This window comes from Tiliqua scincoides, chromosome 1, assembly GCF_035046505.1.
Source record: "Tiliqua scincoides isolate rTilSci1 chromosome 1, rTilSci1.hap2, whole genome shotgun sequence".
NCBI lineage: Eukaryota > Metazoa > Chordata > Lepidosauria > Squamata > Scincidae > Tiliqua > Tiliqua scincoides.
In genome coordinates this window covers 71,610,576-71,627,954 of record NC_089821.1, presented here as the reverse complement: position 1 = coordinate 71,627,954, position 17,379 = coordinate 71,610,576, and the positions used below count along the sequence as shown (strand labels likewise).

Below are 17,379 nucleotides of genomic sequence, written 5' to 3'. Positions count from 1 at the left end.
GGTAGAATTGTCTGTCACCTGAACGATCTCAGAGTGTGATCTGAAGATCATGATATTTTACCGAAGGCGGGGCAGCAATAGCTTCTGCTGGAGGAACGTAAACAAGTGGCTCGCGGGCCTTTGAACCACAGCTGTCAGAGATCAGAAGGGACTAGAGCTAATGTTGGAGGCTCCAGTCAGCCCACTGGTGTGAGGCTCTTTGTGTTTCTGAGGTGCAAGTCCACACATGACTGCCTGTACAACTAGACCCTGTGGAGTCGAATGCTCATGCACACGTCAGAAAGGAGGAGTGGAAGTGCCAAGGAGACATGAAACACTCGTGTCCCAGGTTGTTCAAACCATGCCCCCTATGGTGCTCCATCCTGCAGTGCTGCCAAGTCATAATGGCAGAGTCGCTAGCATGTCCTGCAAGGCCACAGTCACTTGCAGACACTGACCCACTCGGTGAGCCGGCACTCCTCGCACGCGACGAAGCAGCACCAGTGGAACTTGCAGTTGCAACGCTCACTCCGTGTCTGCCGCAAGATATTGTGTCCCCGCCCACAGCATAGGCTTTCACAGTTGTCCATGCCTGGACTGGTCTTGTTGCATAGGCGCCCCTGTGTGCCCATGGAGTCCAGGGCCGGTTCCCTCTCACAGAAGTCGGGTGATTTCTCAAAGTATACCAGGTCGCCAACGCCAGCCCGACGCCGCTGGCGAGCATGACCCAGCTCCATCTGCCCTGTGTTCCTGTTATGGGGTCGAATAAGCATGGCCCCAGAGAATCGCTCCTTAAGCAGAGAGCCGACCAGCCGGAATTCAGGTGTCACCTGCCAGCATGTCTTCAGCTGGCAGCTCCCTGAGGTGCCATGACACTTGCATTTCCTGCGCATGTTCTCCATCACCACCTGTCAGAGACACAAGCAGACAATGATTAGCACCCTTTACCTTGTACTGCTGCCACAGAAACATGGCAGGCAACAGCAGAACTCTTTAACTGGGTTTGCAATTTGCTCCCAGTGAACACGCTAATTTTGTCATCCTCTGGCAGCACTCATATTGCTTGTGCAGGCTGCTCTACATGCAGGTTAACCCAGCTGAGCCAACTGGTTCAGCAACACAGAGGTGTTCTCTCCAGTGACCTGCTTGTATTGCTGGGCATGAGACAGCCATGCAGGAAGTTTCCTTGTGCTGATTCCTTCTCACTCAGTGCAACCTACACTGGTCAGTGGCAGCCCTCCAGGATTTCCTAAAGGGATGTTTCCCCAGCCTATTCAACTGGGAGACCCAAGTGATTGAACCTGGGACTTCCTGTATGCAAAGCATCTGCTCGACCATCGAACTGCAAACCCTTCCCCAGCTGTTTAGGCAGCAGAGTCTGACTCCAAATACCTACAGTCGGCCCTTAGCACCTGTGGGGGTTCTGTTCCTTGAACCCCTGTGAATGCCAAACACCAACCTGCAGATAACTGAATCCACAGGTCAGGACCCTCACCTGACCTCCTAGACATGACTGGAAGCATCTTCTGGTCTCATCCCAGAGGCTTTCTGAGAGCCAGAGAGGCCTTCCTGGACCTCAGGCAGCCTCTTGGATGTAATTGGAAGGCCCTTCTGGTCACATCTGGGAGGTCAGGTAGAGCCTTCCACTGTGGGTTCCAAACCTGCAGTGAGTATAATCCCTGAGTTCAGAACTAGAACAGCATGTAAAATGGTATGGGCAAAGGAAGATAATGTCACTCTGTTAATGTACCCCTGGATTTCAATAAGTTAATCACCCTCACCTGTAATGGGAAGGGTCTTCATGCACATGGGTTATAAGTGTGAGTTGCCCTTCCCAAGATCCAACACAAATAGATTCAAACTGTTCCCAATTGCTACGGTGTTTATGGTAAGGGGAGTGTGGCAGAAAGTTTGTGCAGTGCTGTACTTGCGCAGCTGTTGAACATGGCTACATGCAGCAACGTGTGGACAGGGATTATGTAACTGCAAGCAGCTTTGGTTATTGTTTGCAGAGTAAGCATGAAGAACAAAGTTATTGTTCCAAAAACATGAGTCAGCACCTCAGATGTCGCTAAAATATTAACATCTTGAGATTTATTTTTTTTAAAGCTGGCCTTTAAACATTTTCACTTCTCCCCTCATACATCTCTTTGTTTTGGAGTCTGCTGTAATCAGGTTTGCAACAAAGGCAAAGAGAACTGTGAAAGCTGATTGAGATGTTCACGCTTTCTGCAGGAAAAAACTAGAGCTAAAAGACACCATGTTTAAAAAACAAACATTGAAGCTGCAACATAGCATAATGCTGCAAAATCCCCATCACCACTCAAATGTAATTTTTGTACTTTTGAATTCAGTACTGATTTGGCAACTGTATCAGCAAAGGCCACAGCACAGCATTTTGTTTCCTTTTTTTATTTGGGGATTCAAATTTCTGGTTCGATAAGAAGCAGTGCAGCTTTTGATTTTGTGGTCCACAAACCCTAACTTTCATCACATCTGTGGTCTACGCTTCACCTGATCTGAAGCAGCTAAAATATGTCTGGACCAAAAATTATTATTGCTGTTATTAATACAGGCCTGCCTGCAGGCTTAGGGAGCAATCTTAACCAACTCCTCAGCACTGGCATATCTGTGCCAGTGGGGCATGTGCTGCATCCAGCAGTTGGGGGGCAGTCATGGAGGCTTCCTCCAGATAAGGCAATGTTTATTCCCTTACCTCGGAGCTGCATTGCCCTTTATGTCAGAGCTGGAAAGTTGGTTAGGATTACAGCCTTACAGTCTAAAGGCAAGGAAACATTAAGGGTCAGTCGGGAAAAACCCATGTGAACTGACATGGCTTAAGGAAGCACCTTAATGAATGTAAAAACAGAGGGTGGGAACTGGAGAGGGTAATCTTGGGTTACAGGGGAAAGATAGTATCTGTGGAGGGTCTCAGGAGCAGCCTATAGAGAGAAGAGGCAGGATAGGTGTGGAGAAGTAGGACTATGCAAGTGAATGGAGTAAATAGGGTTAAAGGAAAGTTGAGAAGAGAGGGAGGACAGTGAAAAGAACACTCTGAAAAAGTCATATAGCTGAGCAAAGAGATAAGCAGAAAGTATCTACCTTCTATGCTGGAGAGAGCAGCCAGCACCTTGCTTGAATGTAGTTCCCCCAGAATTAGCCCAGCTCATGCACCCTCCCTTTAAGATCTGTTTGTGCCCACCAGGCCATTGCCTGTATTGAGTGTTCATATGTGTTCAATTTCTCATTTCAGGTTTAGAAAAAGATGTAAAACATTAAGACTGACCAGAAAAATCACTAGATAGAGATCTGGTCATATTGTTGGCCTGTGAGTCTAGAGCAGGGGTGTCAAATGTAAGGCCCGGGGGCCGGTCTGTGGAAGCTTTTTATTCGGCCCTCAGGCTCTCAACTGTTGAGCAGTGCTGAAGTATTATTGCTGTAAGGGCAGCCCACATGAAAATTGGGCTCTTCCACATCTTGAAATATGATCAAGATTTGTGTATTTTTTTTTCTGTTATTTGCAGCTACTGAGTTCCTAAGTGAGAAAAAGTGCTTATTTTTGGTTATGAGTTGTTTAATGACATCACTTCCTGCCTAACGACATCACTTCTGGCCCGCAGCAGGCACCATGAATGCTGTTTGGTCCTTGTATGAACCAAGTTTGACACCCCTGGTCTAGACCATCTCATAGATGATCACGGGCGGGTCAAGATGAGGTATCATCTAGTTTGACATCAGGCTAGATCAGGGGTCTCTAAACTTTTAGGCCAGAGGGCCACATCAAATATCTGGCATGATGTCGAGGGCCGGAAAAATAGTTAAATTTTAAATATAAAATTTAAATAAATACATTAGAAAGCCTCAGAAAGCCAAGGCCTTCAGATGGCCCAAAAAGTCACTTCTGGTTTTTCAGGAAAGCCATGATGTTTTTAGGGCTTTAGAAGGCATTCTGAGGGGAGGCACATGGTCTCCCCAGCCCTCAGAACAACCTCCAGATCTTACTGGAGCACAGCTCTGGTCACATTCGGTTGAGAGGGCCAGAGGCTTGCAGGAGACCAGAGACTTGCTGTAGGCTGGATAACTTGAGCAAGCCATGTCTAGCCCTCGGGCTGGGGTTTGGAGGCCCCTGGGCTAAATAGATGGCAGAGGATTTGCTGCCTTGTGCAGCAGCAGAGGGGCTTCCATTTGAAATAACAACATATGTGTGTGTGTGTGTGTGTGTGTGTGTGTGTGTGTGTGTGTGTGTCCTTAAAAGGTCTAGGTGTATTGAGAGGAGAGGACAAAAGTTTTCCTTGGGGGCAGGGCTGACAATATTTTTGATATGCAAGAGCCCAAGCTAACACGGGTTCAAATCAAGCTAGCATGGGTTCATCAACCATAATGGTGGACTATGGAATGCAAGGTGTGAATTCTTGCATTGGGTGTTTTCAGATAAGTGGAATAAGCCTCTACCTAGCATGCTTTAGGTTAAGCCATTTCTGCCAAATGTTGCATATATGCAAAAGGGATCAAATACATACACCTGTGGACTGGGCAGAATTAAATTAATGCTGGCTCAGAATGTGTGAATCAAATGGCATGTTAAGGGATTCTTTGAGGGTTTCCTGAATAGATATTCTCCTACAATATGGAGTGGAGAAGGTGGAGTACCTCAAGACATGAGGGATGCAAACATCATCACGCTGTACAAGAACAAAGGTGACAGGGGTGACTGCAACAACTACCGCGGCATCTCTCTCCTTAGCGTTGTAGGAAAGCTGTTTGCCCGAGTTGTACTAAAGAGGCTCCAGGTACTTGCAGAGAGCGTCTATCCAGAATCGCAGTGTGGATTCCGAGCCAACAGGTCCACCACTGATATGGTATTCTCCCTTAGACAACTGCAGGAGAAATGCAGGGAACAACGACAGCCACTCTTTATAGCCTTCATAGATCTCACAAAGGCTTTCGACCTGGTCAGCAGAGACGGCCTCTTCAAGATTCTCCCCAAGATTGGATGTCCACCCAGGCTCCTCAGCATCATCAGATCTTTCCACAAGGACATGAAGGGCACTGTTGTCTTCGATGGCTCCACATCAGACCCTTTTGACATCCGAAGCAGAGTGAAGCAGGGCTGTGTTCTTGCACCAACCTTGTTTGGGATTTTCTTCGCTGTCCTGCTGAAGCAGGCCTTTGGAACTGCAACAGAAGGCATCTATCTCCGGACCAGATCAGACGGAAAGCTCTTCAACCTCTCCAGACTGAGAGCAAAATCCAAAGTCCAGCTGAAATGTCTGCGTGACTTCCTCTTTGCCGACGATGCAGCTGTCACTACCCACTCTGCCAAAGATCTCCAGCAGCTCATGGATCGTTTTAGCAAGGCCTGCCAAGATTTTGGACTGACAATCAGCCTGAAGAAAACACAGGTCATGGTTCAGGATGTGGACTCACCTCCCTGCATTACAATCTCTGAGCATGAACTGGAGGTTGTCCATGACTTTGTGTACCTTGGCTCAACGATCTCCGACACTCATTCTCTCGATACCGAGCTAAACAAGCGCATCGGTAAAGCAGCTACCACGTTTTCCAGACTCACAAAGAGAGTCTGGTCCAACAAGAAGCTGACGGAACATACCAAGATCCAGGTCTACAGAGCTTGCGTCCTGAGTACACTTCTGTACTGCAGCGAGTCATGGACTCTTCGCTCACAACAGGAGAGGAAACTGAGCGCTTTCCACATGCGCTGCCTCCGACGCATCCTCGGCATCACCTGGCAGGACAAAGTTCCAAACAACACAGTCCTGGAACGTGCTGGAATCCCTAGCATGTATTCACTGCTGAAACAGAGACGCCTGCGTTGGCTTGGTCATGTCGTGAGAATGGATGATGGCCGGATCCCAAAGGATCTCCTCTATGGAGAACTCGTGCAAGGAAAGTGCCCTACAGGTAGACCACAGCTGCGATACAAGGACATCTTCAAGAGGGATCTGAAGGCCTTAGGGATGGACCTCAACAAGTGGGAAACCCTGGCCTCTGAGCGGCCCGCTTGGAGGCAGGCTGTGCAGCATGGCCTTTCCCAGTTTGAAGAGACACTTTGCCAACAGTCTGAGGCTAAGAGGCAAAGAAGGAAGGCCCATAGCCAGGGAGACAGACCAGGGACAGACTGCACTTGCTCCCGGTGTGGAAGGGATTGTCACTCCCGGATTGGCCTTTTCAGCCACACTAGACGCTGTGCCAGAACCACCTTTCAGAGCGCGATACCATAGTCTTTCGAGACTGAAGGTTGCCAATACAATTCTCCTACATTTTTTGCAGGAAAAAGCTGATGTGGAGATCAAGGGAAGAGAAAGGACTTCTTCAAGTCACCTGAACACATAATACATGGCACACCAACTGGTTTACACACACCACCAAAAGACCTTCAACGGCAGGGCAAGCAGCCCACTCATTGCTTTAATGTCACTCCCCCAGACCAGCCCATGTCCCTTTATTATCTGGAGGCAGAATGCTTTTTCCTCCTGCCTCTTACCTGTACTGGCCCTGGAGCAGTAATGGAACAGCATGGAGCATGCTGTACTGCCCAACCGTCAGGCAGGCATATTCCAACCAAGGTAGAGGTGAATGCCTCCAGCCTGGGAAATCTCATAATTTCTCATTGTTCTTCTCTGCATGTCAATGCCATGATGGTGTCCATCACCACACTGTTAATAATTTGTTCTATCACACTGTGAGCTGCATAATTGTCATGGTTTTGTTTACTCATTTTTGTTTACCTGCTGTGGCTAATTCAGATTCATCCTATCACATGCATATTAGGGAACAATCACACATAGCTTCTAGTCTCCTGGTGACAACTATACAACTTATAAGCGGCTGTCCAAGCTGCCTAGCATTATTGTGTGGGTGATGGGATGGGGCATCCAAGAGAGATATTTGAATATTTTCTGTACACAACACTTGTGCTTTGAGTAGCAATGTATAGTACTGAACCAAGAGCTCAGGAAAAAATGCTATTTCAATATATGTATCTTAGGGGTATGGGACCTTCACCTTATACCCAACAACCTGGGAAATCAGTGCTTTAAAAAACTGATGAAACAAATCCACAAAGGATAGTAGAGAGAGAGAGAGAGAGAGAGAGAGCGCACTGGACTTGATGATGGGGTCATTAGGTTAGAACACTTGTGGGGGGACTGTTGTCAGGAGAATGAGGGTTCAATCCTATCCAACTTTCCCTCCCTGGTGTAGCCATGCCAATGGGGTTTGCACTGCATCCTGTGGTGGGAGGGTAGTTATGGAGGCCTCCACAAGGTAAGGGAACATTTGTTCTCTCACCTAGGGGCTGCATAGCAGCTGCACTGATGCTGGAAAGTTGGACAGGATTGGGCCCTGAGTGCACAATAGTGCGCTTGTGGGGATGGACTGGAATGGGGGAGGTGGCAGACTTTGGGGGGGAAATTCAAGTGGCAGTCCTTTGGTCTGATCCAGTGCGGCAAATATGTTCTCAATGGTGTTGCTCCTGCCCTGTCAGCTGCACATTTCCCCAATGCCTTCCCCACGCCAGCTGCCAGAGACGCAACCCTGACCTGACACAGTGGCAGAAAAAACTGCATTAGCCAAGCTCCTTTGTGCATCTCATAGAGGCAAAGGGGCCAGACATAGACTGCTGGCTTGCAGAACTAGCCAATGCCACTTTTTCACCCAGAGCTAGCCCTGCTGTTTCCACAGATTCAATGGCAAGTTCAGCCACACACACCCCACACATGCTGCAAGCAAGCACCACCATCCCCTGCAGTGCGGGAACACTGTAATAAAGGAAATTAGCACCAAATTACAGAGCACTAATAGGCTGGAGCCATTATCCCCTTTGCAGCCCACCTAGTGGTTTTCAAATCATTTCCTGTGTGCTCCAAGGGGGCTGCCTGCTTGGAAGGGGCGCTGGAAGACAGGGGTCTAATCCTGCCAAAAGCAGAGCTTCCCAGACAGGAGCTCCCCTAAGAATAGGCAGAAGGTTGGAGAGAAGTGTTCCAGAGGCCGCTTTCCTAGGTCAGACTATATGACAGGGCTGGAACGCTGAACATAAACTGTTACGGTGTACTGTGGAGGGAAAACCAAGGTCATGCATAGCAACTAAGCAAGACATGCCCTCTGCCTCACCCCCTCTCCCTCCCTTCAGTCCATTACACTGTGCTTTTAAATATAATTGTTCAAAGGACACTAATCTCAGAGAACAGCTGTGCAGTACAATCACACGCACGTTTACATGGAAGAAGAAAATCCCACAGAGTTCAATGAAATTTACTTAGAAGTAAGTGTATATATATAGAGTTGCAGCTGTGGTGAATAAAAAAGGTGGAGTGACTTTTTTCTGCAAAGGAATCTATAACAATTCTGTCGGCAAGACACAATTTTTGCAAAGGTGTGCTACACCCACAACGTGGGAAAAGGTATCACAACAGACTCCAGACTCCTTGAGTAGAGCTGTATACCCCAGAGCTTCGTTTCTTCACTCCCTAAAGCCAACGCTTTAGACAGAGATGGACTGTGTTGAACCACCACTTGAATTTCCGTCAACTTTCCACCACACCCCATTTCACTGTCCACCCCCATATTGTGCATACATCCCCCAAGCTCTCATGTACCCCCTGGTGACCCCCTCAGAGAGAGCATTAGGAGAGCTACCTCCTTCAACAAGCCCAGCGGCGCCACTAGTGGCCTTCACCAGACACCAGAACAGGCAATGCTGGACTTGTCAGAGGAGAGAGGGAAGTTGCCCCAACCCCTATCTCCTTCCAACAAGTCCAGTGCTGCTGCCTCTGCTGCTTCCTCTGGTCAGTGCCAAGCATTCCCTCTGCCAGCCATTAGTGGAGATGTTCTTAAACGTTTTTAGCATTTTCGCAGATTTTGTTTCTTTTCACAAGGAGGAAAAGTACAAAGGCAGTGTTATGTCAGTGGCAGACCTGCCACTGAATTAAAGGGGCAAATGCCTCAGGCACTAAGCCTCGCGCACCTCTAGGACCATGCGAAAGTGTCACTGAGGCTCCCGACCCAGTCAGAAACTGTGCTTCCAGTTTGCCTGAAGCACAGTTTAAAGCCTCGGGGAAGCTTCAGGAGGCTTCCTGGAGTCACGCAAGGCTCTGTGCACTCTAGACAAGTGGGGGGCGGATTTACATGTGGAGGAATAGCGACATCCCGTGGGGGGGGCGCCATCACAGGCCTTTGCCCTGGGGTGTGGGGCTGGAGAGGCCTGCCACTGTGTTATGTGCTTTTATTCCAAGGGCACTTTTTAAATAAATTATAATGATAAATTATAATCATTTAAAAGGGTATGAGGTAGATGATGTAGGTGATATAGTGCCAGAAGATACAGCCACAGTCATAACCCATGCACACACACCCCAGTCTAGCCCATTATTTTTTTTTCTTTTCACAGATTTCCCAGTTGTTTTTTTGCAAGATTTTTATTTGTTTTATTTACAAAAATGAGAAGTGAAAAAACAGTGTTCTGTGTCTTTATTTCATAATCACCAAAAAAAAAAAAAAACACACCTCTAGCCATTAGAGAAAAAGTAGCTGAGATGGACTCATTAGGTAGGATAAGACCTTTCCATCCTTCTTTGCATTCTAGTATGAGATAAGAAGAAGGGGCTGGAAGATGGGGCCGAGTGGATGCCCCATACCCTGCTAGGCAGGAAACAGGGTATGGGACACCCACCACTGCTAATTTGCCATCTCCCCCAACCCACTGCCTGAGGCAAAGTTTTCAACTTGCTTGATGGCTGGATCTGCCCCGAGGTCCCAAAGGGCTAGTCCTGAGATCCCTGCCTTGAGGTCCCATAGACTCCTTGAAGAAAAAAATTGTTCTGGGAGGGAGAGGTTGTACACGCTGACATTCCTCTAAGAAAGAGCTTAGGATGAACGTGGTTATGAAGTGAGAACCACTCTCCCAATCAGTGCCTAAGCAGAATTTCTCTGCGACCAATAGCAATTTGTCACTCCCTAGGCTATAATTCTTGACCTGCTCAGACTCTGAATGCAGAGAGAGGGGCTAGTCAGTGCATGTGTCATTGACAGAGAGCAGGGTTGAGCAACATGTTCTAGAGCAGTGATTCCCAACCTTTTTTCATAAGAACATAAGAAGAGCCCCGCTGGATCAGGCCAAAGGCCCATCTAGTCCAGCTTCCTGTATCTCACAGTGGCCTACCGAATGCCTCAGGGAGCACACAAGACAACAAGAGACCTGCATACCCCTTGGCAGCCCATTTCTCTAAATTGTACCCCTCATATTAGCAAAGTGTTTGTAATTAATATAGTTGCTGTCATTTCAAATCTATGTTTTCAACTACCGATCCATATCCATATCTACTACGGATAATACATGATAACCAAAAACGAATAGTTGGTGGGGCTTTCACAGCCATCTAACTGCCTTCCTTCTTGCCTTGCCAGCCCCAGTCTAACTGCAGCCTAGCACCATTTTGAAAGAAGGACACTCTGCTTTTGTGGCTGGTAGCTTTTGGAAAAACTGTCACTCTGTGGCCGGTATGCTGGAGTATTTCCCCACCACCTTTCAGAATTAAATTTCTGGTCTTCACTGGCAATCGTATTTGTGGACGTCTCAAAACCCAGTGGATTATCAACCTCTTCCAGAGGAAGGACATCCTGTATGGAAAAAAATCCCCATAGATGGCTGTAAAATTTCTTCATTTTTTTCTTTTGTAAACAGGAGATTCTATGATCCTCCTGAGCAGCTTGTTCAACCATTTCTAATATTTAGCATAGCTCTGTCTCACTAAATTTCAAAAGCACTGCTTCTTGAACTACCCTCGATGGATTACATGGAACGATGGTTCCCCTTAATGGCCATTGCACAGATACAGAGCAGTGTGAAAATGGTCTGACCCTGATGGATTAGGCAGACAGTTAAGGGCTGCTTTCTCCTTGTCAAGGAACACGAAGGTCAGGTTTAGGTCAGGCTTAGGACAGGCTTGTCTACAGGGGGAAGGCTTAACCTGTATTAGCAGTTATTAACCTGGATTAGATCTCTACATCAACACTGCAAGGGCCTTTTACATGCTAATTTTACAATTTCCTCCTTTATGAATGAAGTGGAGGAGGGAGTTCTTGAACAGCTATTGTAACTGTGAATCAGTTAATGGATGTGAGAATGGAAAGGAATTTAAGCATCCATAATTTTGTAAGACCTGGACTAAACTAAATTTATTTACCCCTTCTAGTCAAAAAGTAAATGCACCTAAACAGTAACTGGAATCTGAGTCCAGCACCCAGAGCTAGCTGCTAAGTGTTTTCCTTTAAGTCATTCATGCACCCAGAATGCTTTATTGTTGCCCTCACTCAACGGAGGCCCTTTGTTGTGCAGCTAATGGGTGGTTCTGGGTCCCCTTTCATCTTCGCATCCCTCTGATCTAGCAAAGGTAAGTGCCGCCATTACAGCCCCATAAAGTACAACCCCTGTGAACACACTTGAGAGGGCTGTTCAATCAAGGGGTTGGACATTTGCCCTGAGGCACACTTAGACCTCAAGACTGCAACAAGCTGTTCGATCCCCTCTCAGAGTTCACCAGGGAGAATAGGGGGGCCACCACCATTTATAGTGTTGTGGGGACAGCGGAAACCGTCTGTAACACTCAATTAGAAACTATTTATTTATTTATTGCAAAACTCTTTAGAAGAGCCAGGGAAAGAATGTAGGCTGCTATGATGCAACTTACAACAACAACAAAATTGACTTGGTTTGAATTGAGCCTAGCTCACTCCTAATGTCCTTGAGATGATGATGCAACACTTGACTACTGCCTGAAAGTGGTGTACATAGGTGCATATTAATCCAAGTGTTGTAAAACTGAATACAGCAGTGCTGTCATGAAGCATTTCATCATACAGCACGAAAGATGAAAAATCAAGCAAGACACACCATCACTGATACAGTGCAGGCCTGTATTTCATAGTCCACTTTCCACACTCATGTTCCTCTTCAAGCTTTGAAATACTGGAGCCTACTCTAACCAATCCAAGGCTACCAAAGTCTAAAATGATTACATCAACAGGTAATCACGATTTGAATTGAGTGTTTTTTAACTTGCTGCAGCTAGTGTTCAAATTGATTCTGTCACTATTGCTTGTCAATATTCTGTCAATAGTTGCTTCAGGCCACTCTTCCGCCAGTCACTGCCAATCACTGGCCTCTCCTTGTATCGTTGTCTTATCTGTCTTATATAGTTGCAAGCTCCCTGAGGGCAGGAATCATATCACTTCTATCTTCTTAACAGTACCTGACACAGTGTGGTTACTAAAGTAGCAGCAGCATTTTAAAGAGTAGTTTCCTCTTTAGCCCATCCACTGGTTGCTGTTAGCTTCCTGATCATCAACACTGTTTGTAAACAGCTCCATTTATAACTGTTTGATAGGTCTTGCTAAGCTATTTGTAATTAGGACACTATGTATCTTAATACATTCACAGCCTAATCCTAGGTCAAGTCGTGAGAATGGATGATGGCCGGATCCCAAAGGATCTCCTCAATGGAGAACTCGTGCAAGGAAAGCGCCCTACAGGTAGACCACAGCTGCGATACAAGGACATCTGCAAGAGGGATCTGAAGGCCTTAGGGATGGACCTCAACAAGTGGGAAACCCTGGCCTCTGAGTGGCCCGCTTGGAGGCAGGCTGTGCAGCATGGCCTTTCCCAGTTTGAAGAGACACTTGGCCAACAGTCTGAGGCAAAGAGGCAAAGAAGGAAGGCCCATAGCCAGGGAGACAGACCAGGGACAGACTGCACTTGCTCCCAGTGTGGAAAGGATTGTCACTCCCGAATTGGTCTTTTCAGCCACACTAGACGCTGTTCTAGAACCACCTTTCAGAGCGCGATACCATAGTCTTTTGAGACTGACGGTTGCCAACATGACATAATCCTATCTAAACCACCCTGCTGTTGCAGCCACACCACCGAAGTGCACACTGCATACTGCATGGGGGGGGGGCAGCACTGCAGGTCTTTTCCAAGTAAGGGAACATTTAGTAAGTTGCCTTGGACACTTGCTTTGGCAAGGGAAAGGCAGGGTATAAATTCTTTAAATAAATGTAAAAATATAGTTGTCTCCTCTGCCTGCAAAAAGCTCCCTGTAAATCTGTTAGAAGTATAAGAGCCCAATCCTATCCAACCTTCCAACAGTAGTACAACCATGCCAATGGGGCGTCTGCTGCATCCTGCAGTCTGGGGTCAGTGGTGGAAGCCTTCTCAAAGTAAGGGAATATGTGTTCCTTACCTCTGGCCTGCATTACAGTTATATCGGCCCTGGATAGGATTGGACCCTAAGGGTGCAATCCTACGCAGTGTGTGCCAGCTCACTGCCTGCATGCACTGTCGCAAATGTGCCATAAGTCACATTTGCAGATCCTTTCACTCTGAAGTTACTTAAAGAACAGCAGGACAGTAGATATTCTTGACCCAGTTCATACTATGCCACTGGGGATGTATACAGTAAATACTGGTGTTCACTGATGTTGACTTTGCATTAAGCATTAAGTATAACAATTCGAAAGGAAGTTCAATTAATTGTACAAATATTTTGGCCAAGTCAGGTAACTAGGCACTTCAAACACAATGAATAAAATACACTGGCCAGCACAAGACTGCAGTCGTTATGGCACACGCAAGGTCACTGCAGGTGGTCTTTTAGATTCTTCAGTGTTACAGATTACAAAATTTAGATACACACATCTATTAAAAGTGTTTCTTTTTAGGAACCAGATTGAGAGGCAAGACAGAAAGTGAACATTCTGCGTGAAGTGTTCATGTCAACTTGGATGAATACACAATGTTCATTATTCACATGTTACCAAAAATGTGTGCATCAGAGACATACACTCATCTGCAAGCATGGCTGACTGAGCAATTTGTGCCAGTTGCACTTTCACTAAAAATGTTCATAGTCATTTTTTGTCCCTCTCATCCATCAGTGGTTATTACAAAACCACTCTCTAGTTGCAAGTGATGATAAATTAGTCATTGTAACTCTCACAGGACTTTCCTGTAGAACTATTAATTGTGAAGGAGTACAGAGGCCTGAACCAATGCACACTCTGGACAGCCATTCCAAATGTCCAATATTTTAGCAGACAAGCATGTCAATAGAATGATGTGGCTGAATGAACCAGAACTACTGTACTCCTTTTTTCCCCAGGCCTCATTGAGCTCTTCTTCAAAAAAGAGTGGCACTGGAGAGACTAATCCTACTTCTCATACCACATTAAAAAAAAAAGTATTGCATAGATAACAAAAAGTATTGTGGCCCTTTAAAGACTGAATACATATTGCGGCATCAGCATTTGGAAGCCACTTCATGAAAAGCAAGCATAATGACTTCAGAATAGATCATGCCTGCAGTTCTTTGATGCGTGATGCACAACACCGTGAAATCTTAAGAGATGTGAAAGTGGATCCATAAAGGTTGATCTTGAGTTATTTTTTTGTGAGGATAACACAAAATGTTTGAGTTTCTGCATTTGTAGGAATAAGGTTTTAAGTGCAGGCAACTGAATCTGACTGTGGCAACACAGGCTGTGATTATACAGGCCCTGTTTCACAATGCAGTTACAACCAGGACTGTGTAGGGTCAGAGGAGACTACTGTATGAGTTGCACAGGTCAGACATCTACATTTAGAGGATTTTACCAATCAGAAGCCCTGCCTCTTATCCAGCCCCTTGCCTGCCCTTTCAACTCACCTGCCGACCAACACGGTTGTTGTGCAGCCTCATGCGGGAGTGGATATCTCGGTAGGTCTCCCGGGAATCTAAGAAGTCCTTGGAAAATTTCTCTCCATAGTCCACATCAGGGCTGCAGCCCCCCCACTCCCAGGAGTCTTGCAAGCCTGGGGCTTCAGCTGGCATATGTTCCATATGCACTCCATGCATCATTCCCTTGCCTCGATTCATGGCCTCCAACTGAAGACGATTCAGCTTGAAGCGAAAGGCTTCCTCATCCCCTCGGCGCTTCTGGTCACAGCCACAGGCCTGCAGCTTGCCCAGGGAGCATGCATTGGAGACAGCATGCACCACCCCTGCAGCTGCAATGGCATAAGCAAAAGCACTTTCCCGGAAACCTGCAAGAGAGAAGATATGAACCATGTCACTCAGTCACCACTGAAAAGCTCACTACCATCACTGATACAGTATATAAGCCTTTCTTGCACTTGTGCAGCACACTGTGTGCGAAATCCTTCTGCAGAAATCTTTCTGCAGGGTACCCTGCAGTTGTCATTGAAGTACAGAGCATCATGTTTGTGATCAGAGCACATAAGATTTCAATAACTAGTAAAGCACAAAAGACTGCAGCATGCAGCAAAAATGCCTGTTCTTCTAATGCTCTCTGCTGAGCTCACAGACATATGCTTTAATCCTCACTGCAAGAACCTATGCTATCCAAGCCTTGTGATGGGTTTTCTTCGATAAGTGTGTGAAAGAGCCGCTTGAGAGTGACCATGGAAACCGGAAGAAGACACACTCTTACCAGGACACATCTATGTTAGCAGGACCAATACAGTTGGGATTTGCTCACAAGATTTCAGTGAACAGCTCCTAGATCAGGGTGCATAGCTGTTTATAACTGTACATGAAGGTGTCTTTTCAGTGATTCATGTCACTGGCTAAGGAAGCATACATCTATGTACTGTATTTCACATTCATTTGCATGCACACAAACAAATAAGATTTATGGGGAGAAGCAGTGCTTCTTGCAAATATGCAATTCACAGCCCTGGTGGCTTATCTTTGTTTCTATTTTTTTAATTGTTCCAAAGTTGAATTAATTCTTCTTGAACACAGTAATACTATAGTACTATCAACACTGGATATTTGCCTTCTGAAGAGATAACACTTAACTCCCATTCTCTACCAGTGAATAAGCTTAGCAGAACTTGGCATCTCACATCTAATACAGTTACTTTCATACATGCTGGTTAAACTCAACCATAGCTGAATGCGTGCTTCTACACCTCATTTATTGTGAGGTGCGGCACAAGACTGAAAGAAAAATATTGAAAGGTGCTCTGACATTACACTGTCAGTTTTGATCTCAGGCTGGTTCCAGGAGCCAGTCTTCAGTAACAATTCAGACATGGTGATACTTGCTTAGGGCAGAAGGATTTCATGAAGTGACCTCTGAGATCCCTTCAGGCCCTACAGTTACGAGCAATCTGAAAGGGGAGTTGAGAGTGGGAAGGGAACTCTTAGGCACTTTAAAGTCTCACCCATCGCAAAGCTTGCCAGCTTATAATTAGTGCACATTTCTGTTTGGGGCTTTGTTTATACTGTGCAAGATACGCTGGAGTCACGCGAGCCCTGGCAACAGAAGAAGCTGCAGGCTGCAGTCACCATAGCCCAGCATTGTTTCACCACACAGAGGGGAATTTCCAGAACATAGTTTATCAATGATAGAAGACAAACCCTTCTTAGACTTCTGCTGCCAAGAAAAGTGTCACATTACAGGTGTAAGACAACGATATACCATGACAAGAAACGTTATGTGTATATGTTTATGAAGTGTATAAGTATTCCTCAGATAGATAGGATAAGATTAGAAGGGTGTGTTTATGCATGCAGGCCCTGTGGCTTTTCTTTATAACACTGGAATTACAGTAGTCAACCAAGAAGAAAGTTATCTGACCTGGTAAGTCTGACTGACCTTAGGACACAGCAATTGTTTTAGTTTAGCTAAGAAACAACAGAAGATTGGGAATCTTACCTTCCATACACTTAAATCAGTTCACATATGCCAGGGAACAATAACCATCCCATCACCCTATCTTCAAGGAAGGTACTAATCCTATAAAAATGCCAATTTTCTTTTTTAAAACAGAACAAAAAAGAAGATAATGATACAATACGTATCTAACACAATACAACCAAAGCAGACTTACTTAAATATAAAAGTCCAATGAAGCGAAAAGCCCAATCCTAACTTGTGCTGGAATAGACAGGTGAACTGGCCTGCATCATATCCAGTACAGCTTAAGAGGTGGCTGGAGTGCAACTCAGAGTAAGGGGATATTTATCCCCTTACCCTGAGTAATTCCCCAGCCACCTCAATGGGGCTACTCAGATCTGTGCCACCTAAACTACTGGCCTGGGCTGCTCTGGATGGGGGTGAAGCGCATGGAGCATGAAGAGCATGAACTACCATGGAGTCCAAGGAAGATTGCTGTTATTGTTAATAAATACTGTATTAATTAAAGTGTATATTGCAACATTTTGTTGCAAGGTTCCTCCCTGAACATGTCCCAAATGCAAAAAAAAGTGAGATACCAACAATATTGCAATTTCAAGAAACTCTCCCTTAAAGGAACTGTGATAATATTTCTAGCTATATTGTCCCATATCCAAATCCATTCATCTCTTAATATTGTCT

At 45.9% G+C, this 17,379-nt stretch overlaps 1 protein-coding gene across 1 annotated transcript in view; it reads right to left on the bottom strand.

Annotated features, from left to right (window-relative positions):
- Positions 1-419: 419 nt before the first annotated feature.
- WNT10A (Wnt family member 10A) overlaps positions 420-17,379 on the bottom strand; it is a 53,614-nt gene continuing 36,654 nt past the window's right edge. The window contains exons 4-5 of the mRNA XM_066621188.1: positions 14,700-15,076; positions 420-887 (exon numbers count right to left, since the gene is read on the bottom strand). Coding sequence (XP_066477285.1) covers positions 420-887; positions 14,700-15,076 — 845 coding nt within the window. The remainder of the gene's footprint in view (positions 888-14,699; positions 15,077-17,379) is intronic.